Below are 19,891 nucleotides of genomic sequence, written 5' to 3'. Positions count from 1 at the left end.
GATAGTATCATCTTTACACATGGTTTTTAGTACAGTAAATCTGCACTGTACATATGGAAGTTGGATTTTGAGGAAAGTTCTGCAGAAAACTTAGAATGCCAGTGTTTTTGAAAGTTAACCATCCAGTCATTAAACTGTCCTACTCAAACGTTAAAACAGATAAGTACTTCTTCAAAGCAAACCACCGTCATGACCGAGGCAGTCATCAATCGAAAATATGTATATGAACTTTCCCGTTTTGCAAAAACTAAAGCGCTAGTCTTGTCCTACGTAACGTTTGATAGAAGACAATCAGTAGCACAACACATTGGGTTCCTCAGAGTTGTGATTTAAGAACATGTGACAATTTTATACGAGCATTTTCTGTAAGGTGGGTCAGTATTCAAAGGAATCAAGATGGGCATATAATGACTGGTACATCATGCATCAAGAATTATATTGCAGAGTTATAACCCTGATTAGCAAATAAGGTCTTTTGATTTCTAAAGATCGATATCAGTATTTTCATGACTACACATTAAAGCCTATATACAAATAAATTACAGGAGTGAACACCCAATGTGTAAAAACTAGTGTTTACCCAGAAAGTATTTAAAGCGCATACTTTGCCCATTAACGTTCTAGGACGGTGTTTACACATCCCATTAGAATGTAATCTTATGTAAGATTTACAACGTTCCAATGGATCCTTACATATCCATTTTGAACACGAACAAAGAAAGTGGAAAACTGAGGTTGCCCTGTTAAGAATACTAAAGACAAGCAATTACTGCTTATAAGACTTTTCCGGTTTCATAGGATATATCTACTCAAGTAATTGGCAATTAAAAACCTATGACAATTTTCTTTTTGAAAATATACTTTACTCAACGCTATTATTTGACCTACTGCCGTATTACTCTTTCAGAGTACAAGAGCTTATGAGAGGGGTACATGAGACGATTAAGAATAAAATATTCAGCTGAGAAAACAACTACTTGTGAGCAGGAGTGTATTTGTTCAGTAGGAGCTAAAACATTCAGTACTTACTATCCGTTGACAGAAATGCTAGAAATGGTCATATTGAGATTAATAACAGATCACAACCACATCGGCTATGTGTGATAAAGGTATAATACTTCTAACAGAACAATTCTATGTATTTTTCTCTAGATTATACAATGTTTTCAGTCGTCATAGTCAATTACAGCCAACTCAGGCGTATCATATCCAAGTTCCTCCAAAGTTGGCAAACCAAGTTGTTTCATTGTGGGTTCAATCTCTTGTTTCATCCATTCCCAAGCACCTTTGGCAACTTTGCACTTAAACTAAAGAACACTCGAATCAGGATAGAGCAACCTACTTTTACAGATTCAACAAACCTTATGGCCAGGGCGATATCGTTAAGGCGTTTGCAAGCTTTAAGGCCGCTAATTACCACTTCAGGGGGAGGAACGGCGTCTTCTAGATGAAGTCTCTGCATCCATGTCCTGGCCCACCAACCGTCAATTTTTGGATCATCAAAGGCATTCACAAAACGGGATTTGAATACTTCATATGGCTCGGTTGCATTGTTATATTGTGGATTAGTAGAATGGTTTGCGCATGGTCTAAAGTAAATATATGGGACAGTTTTATGGTAACCTTAAAAAGAAAACTTATTTCGCTAAACAATCATACTTTTCACACAGTTGATTACCGCCGAACGAATCATCACCACAAACGCACAAACGAAAGAGGTGCCTTAAGTAGTAATCTACGTCCAATATCTGCATGTGTAAGAATCATACGTTGAAGGGTGAACTGCTTGTCCTTTTATTTCTGCGTCTGAGTGTTGAGAGAGTATCTTTGTTAACAGGAAGTTTAAATGCTTTTTTAAATATTAGAACGAAAGGACTATTTGATAGTGATAGCAGTAATCGAATAGGAACATTTTATCACTAAATACGTCCAGTGTAGGAAAGTTATAGGAGTATTATGAACTTCTAGACATTAAGTCAAAACCTAATTAAAAACAATTCGTGAACCAAATCTTTCAATCGGCTGAACAAACAAAATGCCTTGTCCGATACAACAACCTCCGCTGGTGTGATATAGCACAAATGATAACTCCTCCTGTAGATCTTCCAAGGCTACTACTGGTACTAAGCCCGGGTGAAGAATGAGGGCCGGGTGTCGGGTCAGCATTACAATCCCGTAAAAGACAACCTTACAAAAATGACGCTAATTAGAATAAACAATTCAAACCATTCAAAATCTGCCCTCACAGTTGAAGGAACTTCATTTGGATGAGATGAAACCTCTTGATGAAATCAGAGAATCTTCGATAAGGTCGAAGTCTTTTCCTTTGTCGACAACCAGAGCAACAATTAATATAGGAATATGGAATGTCTGGACAATGCAAAGGACCAGGAGGACCAGTCAAATAGCTATGGAAAGGAAGAGATAAAAGTTGGAGGTGCTCAGAATAAGTGAAACCCAATGAACTCAAGTTGGACAGAAAAGATTAGATTCGGGAGAAATGCTATTATACTCTGGTCATGAAGAAGTAAATGCTCCGCATAATCAAGGAGTCGAACTGATGCAAAGAAGGAGGTAATCACGTCATGTGGTATCCAATGTTATGCACTCCCCAATGACAGCAGTAAGCACGATAAAAATCAGTCTGTCAAAAACAAATAAAGCAAGCAAATCTTTGAGATTCAAGAACAGCGGAACAGATGGGTAAAGCACTCTGAATAACTCTTGAATAGACCAGTCTCAGTGAACCAACCGGATATCGAAGCAGCACACATAGACATTCCTATAGACTCCACTCTTACCAACGACGGAAGAAATCAGGATGACATTAGACAAGGCAAGAGTATGAAAGAAGCAGGACCTGACAATATACTAACTGAAGCACTGAAGTCAGACATAGGAGTAACTGCAAACATACTCCACGTTCTATTCATGAAGGTGTGGGGAGAAGAACAAGTGCCTATGGACTGGAAAGAAGGACACCTCCTCAAGATATCAAAGGAAGATTTGAGCAGGTATGAAGAATACAAAAGCACCGGAATACTGTTTCCAACAGTAACGTTGAACCAAACGAAGATTCATTTAACATCCGATTTCGATATTAACAGGTCGGATTCCGTAAGGATCGGTCGTGCATAGACCAAATCACAACACTATGAATCATCGTTGAACAACCAATTGAATGGAACTCATCACTGTGCATCAACTTTCCCGACTATGAGAAAGCACTTGACAGTGTGGATAGGAGAAATTCGTGAAACCTTCTTCAACACTATGCCGTAAATGAGAAGACCATCAGCATCATATGGAATTTATACAACGGGTTACACTGCGAAGTAGTGTATAAAGGACAGTTGACGGATGGATTCCAAGTGAGAACAGGTGTCAAACAAGGCTGGATAATCTCGCCTTCTTTCTTTCTTCTAGTGGTCGACTGCATCTGAGGAGAAGCATGGAATACAATGCAACTAGACGATTTGCAGCTCGTGGATGACTTACCTCTTCTATCTCATACACACCAACAAATGCAGGTCAAGACAGCCAACGTAGCAGTATCCTGTGCATTAGCAGACTTCAAAATACTCAAGGAAAAGCCTGATCCTAAAACACAGAGAGCACCAATTCAAACACATTTGGTGAAGAAGCACTGAAAGAGTTGAAAAGTTCTTCGTACATGAATGGCTTCATGGATGAACAAGGAGGATCTGAAGTAAATGTAAAGGCAAGAAAGAGCATCATTTCTACAACTGAAGAACATATGGAGCTCAAAACAACTGCCAACCAATATCGAAGTCAAAATCTTCTATACGAAAGTCAAGACAGTTCTACTGTATGGAGCTGAAACGTGGAGAGCTATCACAACCATGATCATAAATGTACAAGTATGTACAAACAATCGTCTATTCAAGATACTCAATATCCGTTGGCTACATACCATCAACAATAGCTTAATCTGGGAGAGAACAATTCAGCTTTCAGCTGAAGAGAAAATTAGGAAAGGACGTTGGAAGTAGATAGAACATACATTGAGGAAATCTCCAAACTGCATTACGAAGCAAGAGCTGACTTGAAATCCTGAAGGTAAACGGAAAACAGGAATTTCAAAGAACACACTGCACCGAGAATCGGAAGCAGACATGAAAAGCATGAATAGCAACCGGAATGGATTTTCCTGAGTTGAACGAAAGATGCTGGTGAACGATTTATGCTCCACAACGAGAGGTAACAGGAGTAAGTAAGTAATATTGATCCACTAAAGTGGGGGAGGAATAAGAACAATATGATATGTATTTTTCATACTCTCCTGAAATTCTTTTTTACTGGAAAGGCTAAATGCCTAATACCGCAGAGTGAGTTCAGCAAGGATTTAAAGCTGTGGAAACCGATGTAAATCCAATTAAGAAGTGTTTTGTGTCGTTGTGCTTTTTAAAATCATCACCAATCAGTTCTGTGCAGGATTTTGGTTGCCTATCGTCAATGTTTGTAACGTATAAGTTCGTCACTCACCTCTTATTATACTGAGTGCGAACTGATCTTAATATTTCTCTTGTCTGAAGGAATGTCAAACTTAACTAGTTCTCATCATCTATAATAACTAGGCATCATAGCAATATAAATACACAGTTATTCAGGTTTGCTCTACGTTATTGTTTGACTTCTCATGGATTTGCCACTCACTTAAATACGCTTACCTTACATTTATCATTAAAAAGTATGTGGATATCTACTATTTGGCCAATAAGCACATGAAGTTTCAATTGCATTTCCTCATTGTTTCGTGTTTCGTTTTTTTAGCTGCATTATTTGTTTCTAGTTAGTGAATTATTTATTAAGTACATGGAGACTTTAATGATACAGGATCATTTCTATTCTGATAAGATTCGTTTCCATTTAAAAACGTATTTGCCATCTTTATCACCTAAATCCCTGTTTAATTATTGTTCACTCAGCCTTAACAGCTAATAAGTAGCTCTCGTGAAAATTCCGTGACTAATTGTTTAAATTTTAAGCATTTATAGTTTTCCCAAATTCTTTCTGTGTCATAGCAGTGTTGTTGGTGTGTCTAGTTTAATTTGAATGTTCATTATATTGTACACTGTCTTCGTATATCTCTCATTGATACTCTCAATGATCATGAGCGTCCGGTTATATTTGAATCCGTTAGTACAGCAGCTACTACTCACTTGAAGGGAAGGCAGTTTTTCTCAGAGATCACTACAGGTTTTTGTGTGGTGCGAGTAAATACAATTTAGTACCTATTGTTGATTATTCCCACACGTTTAGGTCGATGAAAGATGTTTTTGACATGACAGAATGAAAGGTGTTATAAATCAAACTGGCTTGTTAGTACCACTGACAGTTGTTTGATTGAATGAAGATATTTTTGTTCAAATCGTATGTATTTCCAGCGCCTGAAAGGATTGTACTGTGTAGTCGAGGTTAGAGTGATGTAATTCCGTGCACTGAAACGGATGAATTATAATGAAATTGTTGTAGACGCTTTTCTGGTGGTAATACTATTGATGTTGCAGCTACTGTTGTCCTCAAGTTGAATGTTTGTTTGTGCTTGGACACTAAGATTACTATGGCCACCCCGGTTCCTACTATGCTAATAAATAAAACGAGAATAAAGTTGATTTGAAATTCGAGAATCTTGAGAAACGGGACCATGCAGTCTTACATTTCTTGGTCTTGTAGATGATCAACATTGATGGTCTATGTCGAAATGATTGGGAGCCTACTAGAGTTAGACGAGAATGGTGACGAACCAACTAACGCTGAAGTCACACCTCGCGACCAGCACCTTACGTGGATTGCCCCCATCGACGTAACAAGGGGCCATGATGTTATGGAGACTGTACAACACAAAGGACGTTATTACAAGAATATATTAGTTAAGGTACAACCACGAAAGTACAGAAGCGAAAGTACAACCACTGCCGCGTGGGCCAGTTCATGGCGTGTGATTAATTCATGCGCGTTGACTATCCTTGACCTTGACAGAGATCGATGATCTGTTCGATATTCAGTGACCCAACTGCCGGATGATTTGGCTAGGGTTCAGTGACGTTCCACTGGTCCTACAGTCTTTTATGTGTTGTAAGAATCTTATTGTTCTGACAGAACTAGCTGATTTTGCCCATTTGTTCGGAACTGGAAAACCTCTTAGTGTGTTGTAGAGGTGTTGCGGTAAATAAATTCCCAAAATAAATAATTCTGTGAGTCTTTGACATCGATGCTGACTTCATTAGTTCTACTAGAAACACATAGCTGGAGGCGTTTCGTCATGTATCCGCACCAGATCACAAGTGGATACACCATGCTACATATCGTTTACAACTACTAGCCAGCTTAGATCAAACGCATTTCGGTATATCGACAGTGTTTACGTATATCTTCGAACCCCTTCATTCCTGACTTCCGACCTGACTGGGTTGGTATACTTCGACTATAAGGGTGAACATGTAAAAGTGTTGTTATAATCCGAATACATGTGGCATCTTTAGTCAGTTCGGTGGTGTTGATGTTGGCTGTTCCAAAGAGCAAGCTTTCAACTACTGTTCCCTCATCCAGTCAATCCTGCTGTATTTTTTCCCTTTTTTGTTAGCGATATGGTTCCAAGGTTGAAGACCTGGAGTTTTGTAAGCTTCTTCATAAGAGACGCGACCGGGAAAGCTTCTGGAAACATTGAAGATATAGAGAAGATGTCGTGTACACCAGAATGAGTGATGTGTTACTGTTGAATATGACCCGCTACGACAATTATGAACGCAGAAAAATCTTTACAATAGCAATCATTCCTCACTCGGTCAAAACAGTCCTCCTAAAGTTACGCGACTAGATTTTCCAGTTTTGACGAACTCAACTTGTCAAAGGTATTCTGCGCGAATCACAATGCTAGACCTGACAGTTAATACCTCATTTGACTATTTTTTTATACTAGATCAAGTGTGTGGTACTGAGCATCCTCTTCATTGTTCAATTAAATTGAGAAATATAGTGACTTCTGGAACTTTTCTCATTATTTATTGTCATTAGTGCATATAAGAATGTATTTTTATCAAATACTTCAAAATAGTTATTCAAAGCTATAAATATTTATCTTCTATGAAGGAACCAGTGTACCGTATCCGATATTGGTGGGGAAGAAAAAGCAAGCGAATTAAAAGTTTGAACTGAAGATAAGTTCTCCAATGACTATGTAGCATTTATATACAGCTCTCACCTATTGAACGTAACGAAAAAAATCAAGCATTTTATTAATATGGAACGCCAAAAAGCGGATTTACTTTCTGGATACGTATCCTATCCTTACTACACTGCACTTCAGTATCGAAGTATTCCCATTTCCAATCATTTTGAGCGCATAATATAATGTGCCCCATATATTGCTGTGTAACGCTAATAAGTATGGGCACAACTTCGAAACTGATCACTGTGATCACACATTCCCAGCGCATATGACTGATGTTTCCGATTTAGTACGCTAATTGAACGTTATTTAAACTTTAATGGTTTTAATTCTTTGCATCCTTAATTCTTGCTGAGACTGTTCATAGCGACTGCGCCTTCAGTAAACTTGTAAGCTGTCTGCCGTCTGTTTGTCAGTAATTTTTTATATGACTAAATTTTAGGAGCATTCCCTCCCCTATTGTATGTTTTGATCGTGCGACACTAAAAACACCTTATAAATTATGGTTCCTGATTATTTTGTATACATTACGTCCTTAAAGCAATTCTTTCAATTTGATTCGAATTTTATGGGCCATGCAGTTTTAATGTTGAGATCTTTGATACAAACAGTGCATCAACAAAAGCTTAAAAATCCGTTGTGTGTAGAAACGAGAAAAATCCAAGAAGACTAGGCAGAATTTAAGTGTCGAGAATGCCTTGATCAGCCATACGAGGCTAGGTTTATTCTTCTTATAAGTCGATTTTAGGAATGACGACTATAGCTTTCGAAGTATCTACCAAGTAGAGGAGCTGAAGTAAGGCGTAGTAACGAGAAGTGGTCCTTGTATTACCTAGATTATAACCGCTAACAGGGTACTGGTCATCACTGTTCTCTACTGAACTATGTAAGCAGGCGTAAGCCCTTCTAGAGTAACAAGTGACTCTGGGACCAGGTAAATTAGGAGAACATGGTTCAAGATTATCAACTCTATCTCATGAGAATAAACATCGCTGGAATTCTTAGTCAGAGTAAACTGAATAATTCACCTAGACACTCCTTTGAGAGTTGAAATATCTTCACATGGATGACACCTCATAGTAAAAGAAGAGAGTCTTCCGATGCTCCTTTTGACATTTGAAACAACGATTTATACTGATGTACAGAATTCTCGGACTTTGTGGGAGACTGAGCGGATCATTTGAACAGAGGCATGGAATAAGTAAAACTCATTAGAGGGAACCTAGACAAAAGGGACTAATTTCAAAAGAGCTGTTATTGTGCTTCGGTCATGAATAAAAGTCAGGGTCGAAGTATCGCTCTAAACGAAGGAGAAATGGGTTAGAACGAGTATCACGTACTGCTACGCGCTCACTAATAATAACAGCAAAGATGACAAAGTAGCTTTGATTAAAGGATGCAGTCTATCAAAGAGATATGACCAGGAAAACACACGACTATCCTAATGAAGGACCTTGACACTAAGGTCAGCGTGGATATCGTCGGATGCGAAGGCATCATTCAGAAACAAAGACTACAAGAAAGAAACGAAAATGTCAATAGGCTGGAGAATATATATGCTTGTAACTAAGTTTTAATCAGTGGCACAATTTTTCCCGACAAACCTTCACATGAAGTCATATGTCCTTTCAGCTGATTACACTAGGTCGATCAGATAAGTACAAAAAATTATCAAACGGTCCACTTAAAGCGTAAGAACAAAGTGTTGTATCCAAATTTCTAACACTGGCCTTTCTTGACGGGCATTTACTCTATAACCTGCAACTTCCAATAGCGTGACGAGTAGAACTGTACTTCTATGTTACAAAATAGCAAACTTCCGTTCTAAATAAAGGCGAAAATAAATTGCCTAACAAACTTCCAATATTTCGGTTTCCAGAGTCAAAATCCAAACGACTAACAAAAAGGTAAAATCTGAAAGCTCAAGGTTAAACCTCCAAACTAACCAAATTCATTGCGTGGATAAAACAAATTTATCAAAACTAATTTAAAAGCGGCATTCAAAATAATAATTTATGATAAGATAGATATTTCGACTTTCTTCTGTGCCACTTCCAACTAAAATGACGGTTACTCTTTACACGGATGAATGAATTCTCAGCATTAGTTCAGAGTAAAATAGACAATACGACAAATCAAACAACCAACAACAAATATCCGAAAACAAGCAATCCACTAGGTGTATAGACGACTTAGCTTCAAAGCACCAGTCAGTGGTGATCATCACAAGGCGAGTATAAAATAAAAATTTTAAAAGTAGAAGCACATGACACAGATCATATAGATACTCGACCGGGCCCCTTCAGCTGCGGTGTCCAGGATAACTATCGAGGTCAATAATAGAGTCGAAGACACATAGACATATTCACTTAGTGAAGGTATGTTAAATAGTGAGGTTGTAGATTTACAAAAGTAGACGATTATGTAGTGTTTATATGAACCAATGATTCGTTTGTATTGTAGTGACCGGCTTGTCTCGACAAGAACACGATTGGAATTATAGAAACAATTATTATTATTGTAACCAATTGTACCAGCGATTGTTTTACTGTACTTGTTTAACTGTATCAAACTCACTTCTTGTTCCGCTATCCGCCTTGTTTGGTTCGAACTTTCCTACGCTCTGCCCATTTTCCCTGTACTCGTTGGCACGTCTGGGTATTCTTTCGATACCACGAGATCGCCAATAAATACACTTTATCTGGACTAATTAAAGCCTTCTGGTTTACGAGTTATCAAAGGAACCAAGTCGTTTCTGGGCGCGTAATTGAATTGTAGTGGTGATCATAGTCCATCCTCGACTCGACACCCTACTACAGTATTGATGACTGTTTTGATTTTGAATTCCGAATATAATACATTCGTTCGTGCTCATCTAATACATCTTGATTAAATTACGTTATTCCTGGGATTACTAGTTTATACTATAGTGCAAATAATTCAGATCATCACAGATTAATATGTATTACACTTGTCTAAACAACATGATTTGGGCAAAACTACAGCTTAACAGATCATGCATTAATAATAGTCTGTGATATAAGATGGAATTCGTGTACTTGAACTTCTAGTGGTTCCGTTTGTCAATCCATTCAATAAGTGTGTAGTATCAAGTATTTTCGGGAAATTTTCCGTTGATTTTGTGGGTGAGTACTGCTTGTGAGAGAATAGTTTTCACTGTGAATTTAATTTCAAGCTCTAATTTTCACTTCATCAATTATTTTCATTGGGAAGTCTGAGACGTGCCCTAGCGACGCATTTATAGAAGACATTGAAAACACTACTTATTTTCTTATCTAAATATAATCCTAATAAGTTTTATTTGCAGATGAACCCTGTTTCATTTTAAATGACATAGGTATGTTTGGCCACATTAAATAGTGTAATCTCGAAGGTATCTACAAGATTCTACTTGATAGTAGATCCGACAACCAATCATCACACTCACCATCTTCAATATTAACATCAAGACAAATATTCATATATAAAGTGTTGTTGATATTCTTCAACACATTGTTATAAAGCAGACCAACTAGTGAAAAGTGAGCATTCAAAATCACTTCAGTCCTAAACACAGTTCATATTTAATTCTTAAACAAACAGCAAGTTTTTGATGAAAATCTAAATTTATATTAACTCTATACAAATACCAACATATCAACAGATTCACATATGAAATCTTGACTAAATAATGAATTCTGAGAAGTTAATAAACCCCTCCGAAATTTCAGGATTCGTACTCATGCGTAATCAAGAACTGTAGCATCCAGGAACAAAAAAGATAAAAGACTAAAATACGCCCGTCAAAAAATATTCTTGGAAAAAAAGTACAAAATAAATTCTTCTGTATAAATGATGGATTCAAATGATGAAATTACAAAAATATACATTTTCTTTAATGTATACGTAGTGACATTGAATGAGAGAATGTTCAACACAAATCTGATTATTTACTCGGTTAATACATGGTTAAACGAAGTTCGAGATGTTAACCTTTGCCAAGGAATTCACGTTTGCCTTCATCGTTCACTGCACACACATGCTTGAGAGGAGAGGAAATAATCAAAGGAGAAAAAGTAAACAATATTAACATTTTCTCTGGACAATGTCAAAGCATACTTGACTCATTTCATTCATTCATTCATTAATTCATTCAAATGATACATGTTCCATTTCTTGTTGGTCAACGTAATAACTCGCTCACATTCATACCTACTCATCACTCTCCAATACATGTTAGTTATTCGACACATTCAACTTCATCATCTCACATATAATAACAAACACAAACGGCATAATAACAACAAATTATCCATTCGTTCAATTCACTTACTGGCAATTCACGGAACTGATCGTTGTAGTCAATGCCATAACCAACTATGAATACATTCGGTACTTCGAATCCAACATCTACAAAATGTCATTTGAATCGATTAGGTTTGATGGAATACGTTAAATTGAGTATTGGTGAGTATCTAATGAAAAGTAGGTTCCACTCGTGTTACACATGTTTACTTTGTACGTTGTTACAATTGATCATTGGATGTACCATTTATTATAGTTTTGAGTGACTCAAATATACACTTGATTTCATTTTAATGAAGATCGAAATAATAACTTGTGAGGAAAGAATTCACTGTTCAGTTCTCTTACATGGTTGTTATATTTCTGTTTGGATGCGTTGTCTGTGATCATAGACACTATGAATAGATGTTCTTTAGAAATGAAACTCGAACACGGTGAATTTGTATTATTACCGAAAGGCAAACACAGTAATAATTCGTTATTCAATGTTGATCGAGTTCCATCTATCAGTAAATTAGTGAGTGATGTCTCACTGTTACTCTATGGATATCTATCTGTTCAACGAATTAGTTCGCAACGTCTATCCTCAACAAATTTTGTTGTACTTTTGAAATTATCCTGACAAGACTACACCTTCATTCGAAGGCTCACACCCTCCAACCTAGAGTGATTCAATTTACATATACTTATTCAATCATCATACACGTAAGTAGAGATACAAACAAATTAACTTTTGTACAAATACAGTGATAGTTCTGTTACGAACAATTTTAGTATTGAAGACTTACAGGTTGGTTTATATCCAGGAAAAGTTATTGGTTGTTTTTTACTTGAAAAACTATTATTCAGATATACAAAAGGCATTCAAAAGGCATTTAAACGTTGTATTATTATAAGTTTCATCAATACTACTATTACTACTGCTACTACTAATACTAAATACTACGCCTACTACCACTACTACTACTACTATTACTACTACTACTACTATTACTACTACTACCATTACTACTACTACTACTATTACTACTACTACTACTATTACTACTACTACTACTATTACTACTACTATTACTACTACTATTACTACTACTACTACTAATAATAATAATAATAATAATAATAACTTTTAACATAACTTGATAAGCAAAGATGGATAGTGGCTAGCAGTGAATCCAGGACGCGCGTTTCGTCCTATTTGGGACTCGTCAGCTGGATGTACCTGCATCTCAGAGTTGATGTTCACTCTGCGACTCGAACCCAGTACCCTCGCTTCAAACGCCATCGCGTTATCCACTCGGCCACTGAGTCCTGATAGCCACTTGCTTGTGCGATGGGGTGAATTTATTAACATAACTGTTTATAAATACAACTAAATATCTCTTTGCTAACAACAATCTAAGAGAAAACAAAAATATGCAGAAAACGATAACATACACACCAAATAGACAAACAGCTAAATGAATTATATGGTGGTATTTCTTCCATGCTATCTGTAATTCTTTTGACTAATAAACTGTTATTTAGAAACGATGGAAAAGAAAGGTTGACCAACATAAGTATTTTTTACTAGTAAAAGTTAAATAGAAGACATTCACAAAGTATTCAGCACAACTAATTATATGGTGTTTAAGCACAATACGCTGAAATCAATATGTCTCAGAGATACCGTGTATTACAACAACAACACACAAATAAAGTTACGAATCTGTTAGACGACATCAGTAGTATTTACTATCAACATAAACAAATCATTTCTACACATTCAGTCTCTCATGATTAAAGTTTATATAGGATCTATTCGGCAATCCATCCACTTGTTCAACACACTTAACATCCATTTCAATATACTCATAATACTCAATTCGGATGCATTCTATGACAATACAGAAGAGAGAACAACATCAAAAGAACGTACCATGCAGAATAAACAGATTTCGGTTCGTATTTCCTCACAAATCTCTCCAGTTCGTTTAAACTTGTTCCAGTGTCAACCATATCTTCCACAATCAGTACATCCTTTCAAAAACAACCAAATGATCATTAGAAATTCCCTCCATCACCTTTCAACCTACCTTATCTCTGAACTTCTCCATATTTGTACACGGAGTGATGTTGGTATCATGACCCACTGAATCATCCTAAATAAATTGATAGAAATTACATCACAAAACATCATTACTACCTACGACGTATGTACTTGCAACGACGAAATCAATACTGACTTTTATGTAATTGTCACGTGTAAATGAATACTTTTGTAGTGTTTTGAATAAGTCGGAAGCGAATTTAAAGCCTCCTTTCAATATACAAATTATGTAGACAGATTTTACACCAGATTTCTCATAGTCATTTAATATATCAATAGACATTCTATCCAAACGACTCCGAACCATTCCTCCAGGAATCAAAATCGTTGAAATATGTTTTTCATAGGGTTCCGGTAAAGTGAAATTCTTCGCTGAATATCCTTCATAACTATCATCAAACTAAATGAAAAACAAGTAAATATACTGTGTAGTCCAATTGAACACTTACGATTATACAGTCACTTTTGCCTTCACGTGAAGCCATTTCAACACTATCAAATAATCTATTCACAGTGAAGACGACACTACTGAGATTATATAGAGTGAAACACACAGTTGATCATCCAACCAAATGTCTCGTCACAATGACCAATCAACTATCGACTTGATAGAAAGTCGAATTATGACAAGAATTCTGTAGGAGGAAATGGAGAACGAGATTGCTTGGAGAATACGATAGATTCAACACATTCGATTGCAACATACAAGATGATACGTTTAGTCAGTTCGAAATAATAAGGTACTTTTGAATGAGCATGAAGAGATGAATAGATCATGACCGAGTAATGAATTGTTTTGAAAACAACGTTGTAATGAAGTTGAAATGAAGACACTGACAGAGTATTTGTAAGTGAAGTGGATGATAACTTTGTAGTATTGTAGATGACTGGATAGTGTGATCTGAGAAAGATTTATTCATCACTAATGAAGACTGTAGATAGGAATAAGAGATAGAATTCAACTCACTCAATTGAAATCATGATTAATTGAAGAATGAAACGAAATTCGAACCAATTCACAGTTTAGCACCAACCACTAACAAACATCATCATTGTCGTCAAGGGGTCATGCTTGCTGACGGATGAGTAATGTGATATTAATGGACAAAAGGTTATCAATAAAGAGTGTTTCACTGATAGTATAATGGGAATGAGGGTGGTCAAGTGTTATTTGATGAAATGTTTCACTCGATTAGGTTGTTTGATATTTCACAAGGATTTGTTGTATGAAATGAAATGCAGATTATCGTTTTGATCAGTGAAATATGCAACTACTTGTTGCAATGCTTTAGACAACAATTATTATAGAGGGACAGATTGTGTACATTCATAGCTTATTAAAGTGAAAGCATTCACCTTGTACTCAATTGTGTTGCAGATAGTTACTGTTGTTGATTGGAAATATTAAACGGTGATTAATGCATAAGTATGGTCTGATGATGATCTGATCATATCCACAACTACAATCTGATTGGCATTCTTCATCACTTCCGAGAGTGTTAGATGTATGAGTTGTTGGTTAAAAGGTACATTAGTTCAGTGTGTGTGTAGTTACTCATTTCACATTAAACTAATTCCTACTCTTGTTCCATTAAAACACTAAATATTTGTGTGAAGTGTATATTGTGCATATCATGTGAGTAGTCATTCTGATGATGATGACGCATGAACCATTAGTTTCATCATTAGGAGTGGAGAGGCCATCATCACTCCATTCATGATTAACAATCTTGTTGGAACGATGCATTTAGAAAATTCAGTTAGATGTTGTTTCCTACTTCAATTCAAGTTTCTTCTATTCTAAATCTTACCAGACAACTACGTTTCAGACTGATTAGAACTTTTGAATATTCAATAGTAGTATATGACCACAGTGTAATTACACTAAGACATTTCAACATAGACAAAGAAGGTAAAAAGAAATTAGAGATTTTTGATCTGAAGTAGACTAATTATTGAATTTACTAACTAAACAAATACCATAAATTAGTTTGGAATTGACACAATCATATAATAAATTAATGTGGAATGTTGATGATAACCTAAATGAATTGACTGTAGTTATTTTGTTTATTGCCAAATCATATGCGGCCATATTTGATGGTTTTCAATTTCGTTGTTCACAGATATGGCGATGATGATGATGAATGTGTATCTTGTTCTTCATTTTCTATTTTGACTGACTTGAGATCATCGGTAAGACATTATGAATGCTGCGTTTATTATAACATGATATTTTCATTGCTCTATGAAAAACAGTAGTTTTCGGGACAAGTCAATATCACATAATAAACACTCCAACATTCACACATAAACGCTGGGGAATTGAATTACAACTTCCATGATGTGGAACTATTGGTCTGAAGTTATTCGTTTCTATTCAGACTTTTGGTAGATGGCACTTCAATTCATTGAAATACATCCTGTGAATTGTTCACTGTTCCCACGAATACAGACGAACAGCAAAGAAATTTGACACATGTAAGAATTTGGATGCTCCACATGGGCCGTCTTTTATTGAGAACTGAATATTGAACTTCCTCATTAACCATAAAGTCTGGAGGATGTCAATGTTTTTAATTCTCTCTTTCGTTAATCAATTCTGATAAAGCTATGTAGATAGGTTGATGAGAGTCGAAATCTGATCATCATCACTATAGTGAGTCTCCAACTGTATGATTGGTCAATTCTTTGTTCGATTTGATATTTTGTTATATGTAGCCGACTTCATTGTCATCACTATCTTAATAGGTCTGTATGATCCCGTTTCTCCACATTATCAGGGGGTGGGTGGATAATCTCTCATTCCAAAACCACCATCTCCATTTCGAGACGTTGTGATAACTGTGATTGCAGTGCTGTAATTTGGTAGTGGGAGCAGCTATCAGACACAAATGAAGTGGGGAATTCGCTCCAGTTCCTGATCATTCACCCGTGAGTAAGTGGGATGGTATTTGTACGTTCTACGATTTCAATAAATATTATATCGATGTTATGGTTGGTGGAAATAACCCATGTTTTGAAGTGAGTGCTATTCTACTAACTGGAAAATAGAGTTTATACTATATTTTTGACTGATTTTCCTACTGGATATAAGCAAATCTTTGGTGAACGAGAATTCTCCACCTCTGTTGCGATTTCTGGTTAACTTCAATGAATGAATGGAATATCGATCGTTTGTATTGGTCAGTGAACCGTATGATATCCACTATTAACCATAGCTGTCCAATCATTCACATGCATGTTCGAGTAGACCGTTAAAATATTCAAGCAGCCATTTCATGGAAGAAGTCGTAATTCTTACTTTCATCAATCAAACAAATCTAGTTTGATAGGATTCCGAGTGGATACATGATTGAAACGTAAATCAGGTTGTGCTTCAATTGACTTGAAGTGCTTGAGGAAACTGGATTTAGTCGGGCGAATTTCCTACACACCATCTCGAATTTCCTACACAATTCTACTCGTAGAGGTCAACCACCTAGACTTGCCAAAATGTGTGATCTATCACACCATCTGAGATTGTGTGGGAAAAGACATTGGAAATACTGTGGTCTAGTATGGAGGTCGATTTCGTTCGTTGTTCAGAGAGATGGTTTCGACTTGTAGTGGCTGGTATTATGTCAAACCCACATGGGTTATTCTAGCTTTTGAACAGACCGATTTATTCACTCCTCTCAAACCAAATTTTCACCTTGTCAATTATTCCTTTACTATTCCTGACTGTTCTTACATGATTGTATGTGTGTTAATTGTTTTCCCTATTCATCACGTGTCTGTCTGTAAATTATTCTTGTATGGATATAAATATTAAATCACGTTTAATCAAAACGAGTTGGCTTACTCGCCTTCTCCTCGAAGCGTTAATTTCGTTTCGTTTTGTTTGCTTCACTTTCTTCACTCCGTTTCTCTGATTGTCTGTCTGGATCAATGAGTGTTCGAAATATATGAACTCAAAATGAATTCTCATATTTGGCTAGTTTCATTCCATTATTCTCTAACGCAAATTTAGTCGATAATCATATACGAGGGTTGACGACATGTCTATTTCGATAACAATCAGCATACCATCTAACTGGAGTCAGATCACGGCACCATTAAAAGCTTCCTATTCATTACTTGTAATCTCACTCATGTAGCCAGTTTGTCTAGCATATAGAAAGCGTGTTTTAGAATCGGCTGACCCCTCAACATGACACTCAACAAGAATCACTAAACACTCAGACAACTGCTTTCATGAAAATACTAAGTGAACTAAGAAGAAAACAATTTAGATGAAGTGACGAGTGCATGCTATGAAATCAACACTGATGAACATTAGAACATCATATAAAGAGAATTAAGATGAAAATTTCTGTAGAACATTATCTTGACAACAAACCATCAAGTATTACTACTTTACGTGGGCGAATAAACAATAGTCTGACTGACCTTTGGAACTTCATAAATCACAATACTGTCTCATTATAATAAAGAAAACGAACAACAAAGATGAAACCATTTATTGTTTTTTTTCACATAATACCTTCCATATGATAACGGCACGTACTTCAATCAAATTTGTTTTCTTTTAATTTTCTATTAGAGGTTAGAAATTCTTGTACTTCACTTATTGAAGTTTAGATAATTAGTCAAGAAAAATAGATTGGAGTAAACTAAAAAATGTTGAGTTTTAGTAAACAAAGATGGATAGTGGTTAGCAGTGGAATCCAGGATGCGCGTTCCGTCCTATTTGGGACTCGTCAGCTGGATGTACCTGCATCTGAGTTGATGCTCACTCTGGGACTCGAACCCAGTACCTCTCGGTTCAAACGCCATCGCGTTATCCGCTTGGCCACTGAGTCCTGATAGCCACTTGCTTGTACAATGAGGTGAAGTCTAAATTCATTTGGTATTGTTTGTCTGAATCTTCCCATTGACGTTTTAGGACTGCAACTGGTCAGTCTCTAACTGGCATATCTGCATACTGTGCGTATCGCGTCAATATAGCCTAAATTCACAAGCAATGTTAAGTTTTATTGTATATTATTTAATTTGTATTTCAGGTAATTTCTTCCATTCTATAAAGTGCTTGATAGAATTTAGTTGATAATATTATCGATAATTCAGTCAATTAACAATTGAATTAACAAGTCAATTAAAGCTAGACTACTTGGAAGTATTGGACGGCTGTTCGGTTCCTAGTATGAGTCTTATTTTTCTAAGAATTTTTATTATTCTAAAGATTATTGTACTGTTAAATGTATTTCAATAGATTATCAAATATTTCAACTTCTTTACTACTTTTAATGAGAAAAATGTTTATGTTAAGTCAGCTTACAGTAAACTCTATCAGAGCCTCCAGAGGCTCATAAAGAGCCCCAACCAATCAGCGATTAGTTAGGAGCCATGCTACTAAAATAACGAGGTCCTGATTGGCTGTTTGACATACTGCTACTATGGAAACTCAAGGTCTTTTAATTACTATAAAACCCCTGTTTTTCTGTACATAAATGAACCCTGTAGTAAAGTGCTTCTCTCATACTCGTGTCTTTTCTCTGGTCTTCAAGTCGCTGAATAGTTCTAGCTCGGGGATACGGAACTAGCTGAGGGAAGCAAATATAGCGTTCACAATCGGCCAGACGTAACAGTGGCGACGGGGATTTTGGCAAATAAAAAAAAACAATTGTCGTCGGGGATTTTGGTACGCAAAAGAAAAAAATATACAGTTGTAGTCGGGGATTCTGGTAAAAAGAAATACAGCAATCGAGACGTGATTTTGCAATTAAACAAGCTGTAATAATTGCCGGCGAATTTTCGGAGTTATTATTATTATCAGTAGAAAAAAATGACGATTTCTCTAGAACAGGCGCTGATAATATTAGAGCACCGGCAACAGCAGATGCTAGACTTCCAGCAGCAACTATTTGAAACAGTTTTGGACAAATTTTTCACTAAACAAAATGTTTCAGGAAACAAAGAAATTATTCGTAATGCAGATAATGGTGCAAATATGGCCGTCTCAGAAGAACGCCCAGTTGAGGGTTCAATTCCCTTCATATCTGATGGAAAAGGCAAAATGGTATCAGATGACAAAGAAAAAGAAGGTTCCGTAGACAAAGCCCTGAGCACAGAGTCAAATGAAGCACCATTGAATCCGACGATCTCTGAAGACAAACTTCAGTCAGAACTAAACTACGGCTTACATGATATCGGCCAAGAAAGCTGGAATGGTGCACATAATTTTGATGAAAATTCTTATGAAGATGAGCAAAATAAGTCGGTTGAATCAAATGCTGATCAAAAACCTAAGGCAATTTTATTAG

At 36.3% G+C, this 19,891-nt stretch overlaps 3 protein-coding genes and 1 non-coding gene across 4 annotated transcripts; all 4 read right to left on the bottom strand.

The window, feature by feature from the left end:
• Positions 1-979: 979 nt before the first annotated feature.
• On the bottom strand, positions 980-1,754 carry Smp_148800 (hypothetical protein; the record flags this gene model as incomplete). The annotated part of the gene is made up of 3 exons (XM_018791170.1): positions 980-1,307; positions 1,343-1,589; positions 1,660-1,754. The coding sequence occupies 3 exons, from the start codon at positions 1,752-1,754 to the stop codon at positions 1,167-1,169; spliced, it is 483 nt and encodes a 160-aa protein (XP_018645683.1). The 3' UTR covers positions 980-1,166.
• Positions 1,755-6,554: 4,800 nt separating this feature from the next.
• Positions 6,555-10,936, bottom strand: Smp_148810 (hypothetical protein; the record flags this gene model as incomplete). Its single annotated transcript, XM_018791169.1, has 2 exons — positions 6,555-6,678; positions 10,908-10,936. 2 exons carry the CDS (start codon positions 10,934-10,936, stop codon positions 6,555-6,557), a joined length of 153 nt encoding a protein of 50 aa, XP_018645682.1.
• A 244-nt stretch (positions 10,937-11,180) lies between these two features.
• On the bottom strand, positions 11,181-14,071 carry Smp_148820 (hypoxanthine-guanine phosphoribosyltransferase,putative; the record flags this gene model as incomplete). Its single annotated transcript, XM_018791168.1, has 7 exons — positions 11,181-11,234; positions 11,526-11,602; positions 12,286-12,335; positions 13,416-13,516; positions 13,573-13,638; positions 13,687-13,986; positions 14,036-14,071. The coding sequence occupies 7 exons, from the start codon at positions 14,069-14,071 to the stop codon at positions 11,181-11,183; spliced, it is 684 nt and encodes a 227-aa protein (XP_018645681.1).
• A 4,287-nt stretch (positions 14,072-18,358) lies between these two features.
• Positions 18,359-18,429, bottom strand: Smp_tRNA_00866_Pseudo_TTG.1.1. Its single transcript has one exon. It is a non-coding gene (tRNA).
• Between the last annotated feature and the right edge of the window lie 1,462 nt (positions 18,430-19,891).

Source organism: Schistosoma mansoni (assembly GCF_000237925.1).
Source record: "Schistosoma mansoni, WGS project CABG00000000 data, chromosome 4 unplaced supercontig 0032, strain Puerto Rico, whole genome shotgun sequence".
NCBI lineage: Eukaryota > Metazoa > Platyhelminthes > Trematoda > Strigeidida > Schistosomatidae > Schistosoma > Schistosoma mansoni.
The sequence above is the reverse complement of the archived record's forward strand: the minus strand, read 5'-3'. Positions and strand labels throughout refer to the sequence as shown.